This window comes from Priapulus caudatus, unplaced genomic scaffold, assembly GCF_000485595.1.
Source record: "Priapulus caudatus unplaced genomic scaffold, Priapulus_caudatus-5.0.1 Scaffold876, whole genome shotgun sequence".
NCBI classification, from domain to species: domain Eukaryota; kingdom Metazoa; phylum Priapulida; class Priapulimorpha; order Priapulimorphida; family Priapulidae; genus Priapulus; species Priapulus caudatus.
Window position 1 is genome coordinate 64,032 of NW_014577937.1, and position 7,183 is coordinate 71,214.

The window sequence follows — 7,183 nt, forward strand, 5'->3', positions numbered from 1 at the left end:
CTAACCACATAGGGGTGGAGCTAGAGCTAGACAAGAGTAACCCAACAGCCGTGGAAACGGTGGAGAAATACATTGCCAGTAAAACAGACTGGGATGAATGGAAAAGAATCGCCGACAAACTTTTTGAACAGTGGTTACGGAACACTGAGGATATCGGTGAAGCCTCGATCGAGGAGCTGTACAATTATGGAAGTGTTCAATAAATGTAAGGATCAGAGTGTACCAAAGAAAAAAGTCAAGGCAGGCTGCCATAGAACTAAGCCGCCCTGGATCACTAACAGGGTGAAGAAGGCAAGACATCGCCTAAACCTTGCGAAAAGAGGGTACAAGAGAAGGTCTACCGACCAAAACTTCAACAGTTTCGTTGAGGCAAAGGCGGAATGTGAGACGGCAGAAGAGGAAGCCAAGGAAGAGTGGGTAGATGATGTGTGCAATAGACTGAATTCCACCAAGGACCCAAGAGAAATCTGGGATACTAACTACTATTAACTTCCTACCAAGAGAGAGATGGCTGCGATGTTCTGCCATTGTTCAACTACCAAAACGAGCCAGTGTTTGACAAAGCAGAGAAAAGCAGGATCCTTCAACATTCTTCAGTGGTAGTCATCTTCAAGAAGGAGACTTTAACACCGAGTTTAAGAAGGTTGTGGAAGAGGAATTAGCCCACATAATTGCGGAACCTGCAACAGGAATCAGTGTCAAATTCGACATAGAACACTTGGAACACCCTATCACAATTGACGAGACTATAGCAGCCTTGATGCACCTTGTTAAAGGCAAGGCAGCAGGCCCTGATAAAGTGTTCTGTGAGTTATTGATTAATGCTAGTGAGCAGCTAGTGATGGCCAGCCATAGATTATTTGCCCTTGGCTTTGAAAAAGGCAAAATCCCTAGAGACTGGAAGACAGCGGAGGTGAAATTCACAAAGAAAGCCGGTAAGAAGTCGTATCATAATCCTTCATCATATCTACCTATCAGCCTATCAACAAGGCTCTCGCATCCCTCAGAATGGTTAAGAGCACAGAGCATATTACCACCAAGAAAATGCTTCAACTGTACAAAGCGCTTGTGCTACCCCACCTGCAATATACTGTGGCCGTATGGCAAAATTCCAGCCATTGCCACAAACAGGAGAGTATCCAAAGAAAAGGTCTGGCCCTATGGTCAGAGAAATTGGAAAGGTACTGGCCTTGGAAAAAGCTGAACCACTGATCCAACTTTGGGAACATTTGCAGGATAGGGACAAAGGAGAGAGACACCTGTCACCATTTGGGTTATGCCAAATCCAACTGGCAGACATGACCTACGAGACCAACATCACAGTGTCGGTCATGGAGCCCTGCTTCTCGTACGTCATTTCCCTGCTCCCTGCAGCCAATACGCACGTCTCCAGACTACTGGTCAACTCTAGGGTCGTCAAAAGCCAGAACAAGATAGCAGGAGGATGCTGCCAAAGACATCATTAGCGGCATCATGAGCAGTTGCCCTATAGGTGCAGTGATAGCCTTTACAGATGGCAGCTGCCAACCCAACCCGGGACCTTGTGGCGCAGGCTCGTGTATACTCCTACCTGGTGAGGACACGCCCATCGAGATCAGCAAACCAGTATCACAGCACAGTACCATACTGCTTGGAGAGCTAGTAGCCATCTTATTGACCCTGGACTATATCTGCATGGAAACCAACCTGGATGCCACGGCGATGGTCCAAATCTTCTCTGACAGCCAATCGTCCATAGGTCTACTCACCTTAGGATGGAAAGCCAAGCAGTTCTTGGACACTATCTCCAGATGTAAAAGTCGAATGTTATCTGGAAGCACTAGGCATTCCGGTTAGGCCAAAACAAAATATAGGTGTGGTTACCGTTACCCGACCGACCCTATTTATTCCCAGCGACCCTAAACATTTTATTGTCAATTTTCTTTAAGTAAAAAAAAAAAAATGAATTGGACAGTTCCTGCTTCAAAAGGCACAACGCACATCCTTCGGACATGGTTCGTAAATAAAATGTTTCAATAAAATAAAATGTTTTCCCTACCTACCTATCCTATTTTTTTCCGGCATGAAACGGTAACCACACCTATATTTTGTTTTGGCCTTAGCATATCCTGGACTCCTGGACACGCTGAGATTGCTGATAAGTTGGCCAAACAAGCTAGTCAAACAGCTGCTAGCATAGAGAGTGAGGGACCGACCTCTCAAGGGGACGTTAGAGGGGCCGTCAGGGTCTCTGTCAAGGCCAAGCGGCAGAGACAGTGGGATGTATCGGAGACAGGCAGATGCCTTCACAGCTTGAAACCTTCGGTCAGCACGCATGCGCTGATCGACGTACCGAACCATCGCCTCTACTCCAAAATAGCCCAACTAAGAACGGTTTTACAGAACAGAGAGAACGACTGTGCTACAAAATCTTCAACCTGTGCGGAGAATGGTCCATCTCAATAGCCATGTTATTAAGTGTGTTAGAAGACGATCAATACAAAGACATACGTGTCAAAATATGTGAGCTCCTGGGTGATTACATAGCCCAGACGTGTCGCCTCTACTGACATCAGTGCCACCTATTACCCAGTAATATCCGTAATACCGTGAGACACTTACATAGTGTGACATTAATGTACTAAGTGACTACCATACCGTATGATGATACCGGGAGAACACTACAGCTCTGCGGAGCTCAGTTCAAGGATTCAAGGAGTTAGCCTTTACATGTCGGTTCGTAAAGGAATAATAGGTCCATTGATTATGCAATGTTGACAAATGCTAGAGTAACTGGCACCTTGTGTAGTTAATAAGTACATTACCTTATAGCCAAACGCGTATCAGTTTGTCCAATATCACTGCTGGTTACATTACAAACAAGACTTGAAATCGGTTGTTGATATGTATCAACGTATCATTTACGTGCCGTAAATGTCATCCAGGAGTAAAGCGATGACGTAAACATTTGTGTGGCCCGTATATTTTGGACGCCAGATGAAACGGAGGTGTCAGCGGTGTAACCACGGCCACGGACTAAACATGGAAATAGAGGAAAACACGTACTAATCACGGACGCACGTGGACAGCCCTGACAAAAAGTTCCTTATCACGAGCGTCCATGTTTACGAAATCACTGATGATAGCTATTGGCGTCTAGGCCGAGCAGGCGTCGCGAAACATTCCGGTGGCAGTCCTATCATTTCTGCTATCACCTCGTCCCCACGTTCGTGGCAGCGTTGAAACTACTAATCATACTGATTTTTGGAACTGCGGATTTCAATTAGACAATTTTCTTGAGTAAATCAGGACGCCGCCAGTGATATTGGAACACACTTAATACGCGTTTGGCTATAATGTAAGTACTATTAACCTACCACAATTGGCCATTTACTCTAGCATTGCGTCAACATGCGATAATCATTGGACCTATTATTCTTTAACAAACTGGCAAAATTTTTATAAACCACTATACGTAACAGCCCTCGACAGCTAACCGGTTTGTGCCGATTGCCCGGGACAAGTGAAAGTCTAATTCGTCGGACAATTTATCTCCTTGCATAGTTGCCCGAACTTCGTGCACACTGAAAAGTTCTAGTTGTTTACTATTTCCTAACATCTCCTGAGCACAGGGACGCTATCGCACCACATTACCTCACTCAAATCCGTTTTTAAAGGTCCCTGCAAGAAAGCAGCCCGCACAAGTCCTCACCTGTTTACCATTCACAGATTTTCTTCAGTAGCGCAATTCCGTACTCCCTGGCCGGCGGGGCCATAGTGAGCATTGATCTTATGTACTGGGGTGGTGGTAACGATTGTTATAAGTCGGTTGGGCAATTCAATCTACTCGTAATAGTAGGGGGTGCATCGGCTGGGGATGATGAGGAGCGCGAACGCAAAATCTTTCCTTGATATTGATGAGCGAAAAAAGCGGCAATCGCTAATGACACAGCAATTGAGCGTGCCAGCACTGCCAAACAATAAACGTTAATTACATACGATTTACTGTATTTACTCGTGTATAAGATAATGTTCCATGTATATTATAATTGCACCCCCATATTTGCATTGAAAAGTTTCGTACAAACATTGGTAACATTAGCAGATTTCTTGACCTCGCTCATAAGTAACGTCGCACCGCCCTGAATTTTTTTTATTTAAAGTTGTGTACAAACAGTGCCGTTTAACCGTTATACGCAAGTTAATACGGTATATAATGTAAGTGTAAGTATCACACTCACACATGCAAATCGCGCCCCAGACAGCATTCGCCAGGTAGTGCGATGACCTATATTGCAAACCAGGAATCTGCAAAAAAGTATCAGATGTATAATATTATACGTACTCCACATTCTATCTATATATTTTATATATGTATATTATACTTCAAGACGCTAATAATTAACAATGTATTATTAAGGCTCTTGATCTATATATATATCTTTTAATATAACACTAATCTCTATATTAAGCACCTTCTCATAATATGTATGCAACTGAACCAAACAGAGGACTTAACGGCTAATAGATTGCACAAGTAAATTTGGCGATTAAGAAAATCAAAATTTCGACAGAGTAAAAAATTGCTTCTCTTGTTGCCCGCAAGACAACCAGATCAAAATAAGCGTCGAGGCCTGACTTAACATTTAAAATAAGGTTGTGAAATGGTTCCATAAAAACGTTGAAAACCAACGTTTATTTACTGTTCGCATTACCAAGACGTATGCGTAGGACCAACGACATGGACTATAGAACAGTAATCGGTTAGAATAATTAGTATTAATATAATAGGCCAAATAGTAAAACAACTGATGCTAACATACACTATGTACACTATAAAGATTAAAAAAACAACACTTGTAAACAATAGTGGCAGATAGCTTCTATCCCTGTTAATAGTTCTTCACCTTGCAGATGAAAAGGTGACATCAGGAAACCTACCTTTACTAAAATCCTAGATCTGCAAATGTAACCATGCTGTAGCCAAGACATATAACATTATATAATTCTATTATAACAACATTGCTTCAAATGTTTTTCCCTAATTCATAAATAATAAATTGTCTACTAATTTAGATAAACAACACAAGTTTGTTCAGCTAGTTAGTTTTATGAAACAACTTGTAAATTGATTGAATAAATACAATTCAATAATTCACAAGCAACACATTATCGAGGCATATGGTACACATGTATAATATCGTTGGTTTTTTGAATATCAATTACCAAGTGAGAACTATAGTAATGCAGCAGCCACCAACCACCAGAAACGAAGAGAAAGATATACCATAAGGTATTGTATCTGTCTGCAGGACTAGTCATTTCCGGTCATCTGACCTGGCCACAAACTGGCGAGTTACACTGCACGGAATTTTGTTTGCACAAAGAACTGTAGGCGACAGACAGAACTTTTTAAGTATTTTAGTAGACTTTATAGTCTGTGGGGTGATGAACTGAATACGAACACTGTGGTTCAAAACGCACATTTCTCTTCGACGATTCTCCTTGCAAACAAATATTGTTCTGATAGGGAACTATGTGATTCAGTGTTTCAGGGTCCCTAGTTTGATGGATAGTTCACAGATACAGACACAGATCTTAAAATGATGCAATTATAGTTAAAGCTACCCAAAATGTCACGTGGTGCAGAAATAAACGAAATACCAATATAGCTTCAAGCAACAGATGGTAGGAGCTGTTGGCTTTGCATGCGTGCTACTGTGTGCAGGTTCCATCACACCCAAGTTTGTGCAGACAGATGTACATGCTCCACACGTCCACTGCTAAGCTTCTGTTCAAAGACAGACAAAACAAAAACAAGTGTACATTACAAAAGGATGGGACATCAGACACAATTATCTGAGGGCGTTTCTGCTACTTTACTTACGCGAGTGCCTCTTTTTAATAACACTATCAACATTACTGCTATATAGTGTTCTGGAGTTGGTCTGCACTTTAGTCATGTCATATTTTTGACACGTGGCGCAGATAACTCGGCACACAAGGCAAGAGTGGTGACAACGTTGGACCAGCATGAGCTTACTACTTTACCAGATATGCTACAGCGCTGTTCCAAAAAATCCTGAACTATTAAGTAGTGACCAATTAAAACCTAGCGAGCGGAGCGTGTCATGGCCGGGGGTCCAGTGGCCCGCCCTAGGGAACTAAGTTCATGGGTTTTAGTGTTTTTCGTGCAAATCGAACGCTCCCTAATGCTAAATTTAATGCGCTAATTCGCATTGAAGAAAGTCCCATCTAAATGTTATTTTGGGTCTGATTTTCCGGATTTTATTTCTGATTTTTTTCCGGAACTTTTTACATTAAAAAAAAATCCAGATTTCTGGTAAAATCCGGAAATGTAGCATCTCTGCTTTACTTTACTAAGTCACTATAAAATCAAATGTAATTGCAAACTGTTAGAATGACAGGAGTGGCATTACTTATTTAAAATTTGTGAATGACACACTCAAGCTATTTATGTCATTTATTTTAATAGGCATTTGTGAATTTGAATGAGAATTATCAGCATCAGTAGAATAGCTGGTTACTGCAGACTGAGGGGAGCTGCTGTGTACACATGATGCCCTACTTGCTGCAACTGGTGTGGCCATTTTCAAAGTACTGGACACTATATCCTTAATTTTAACAAGGGGTGGCAGATGAAATAGTTTATGTATCACTTGTTCAGTAGCCTTATAAACTGGTGGACCATCTGCATTACCTGCACTTTCTGTTTGTCGACTGTGCTGATCAACCTCAGACTGAGCACCAGCTACCTCAGCCTCTGCTATGTAATTTTCAGCATCTGGTAACACATCTGGTACTGACGCACTCTGTACTGGTGCTGAGTCACCTTCACATACAGTTGGTATGGCGGTGGCGTTAGACATTCCACTTCCAGACGACTGACATGTCAAAGGGGTAGGACTCCCAGTCTCCAGAATTTCACACTCTGGAGTGTCAGTCTTTAGAACGTCACCCTCAGGTCTCCCAGCCTGCTGAACATCACCTTCTGATGCCATAGTCTCTGCAGCATCACCTTTTGATGCCATAGTCTCAGCAGCGGGGACTGAGGGTGATAGTTGCAGGAGACTGGGAAGACCATGGGGGTGATGCCTTCTCAAGGCAGCAATCAACCGGCGAGACTTGGTCCCCTGAGAGTGGATAGGCTCTCAGGTGCCCACGCGAAACTCCTCCGGCACCA

At 42.6% G+C, this 7,183-nt stretch overlaps 1 protein-coding gene across 3 annotated transcripts in view; it reads right to left on the bottom strand.

Annotated features, from left to right (window-relative positions):
• Nucleotides 1-4,741: 4,741 nt before the first annotated feature.
• LOC106814147 overlaps nucleotides 4,742-7,183 on the bottom strand; it is a 16,057-nt gene continuing 13,615 nt past the window's right edge. For 2 of the 3 annotated variants that reach the window (XM_014818440.1, XM_014818439.1), the window contains exons 12-13: nucleotides 6,701-7,018; nucleotides 4,742-5,770 (exon numbers count right to left, since the gene is read on the bottom strand). In XM_014818440.1, coding sequence (XP_014673926.1) covers nucleotides 5,763-5,770; nucleotides 6,701-7,018 — 326 coding nt within the window. In that variant the 3' untranslated portion in view covers nucleotides 4,742-5,762. Of the gene's footprint in view, nucleotides 5,771-6,700; nucleotides 7,039-7,183 lie in introns of all 3 variants that reach the window. The other variant, XM_014818438.1, reaches the window with a different exon arrangement.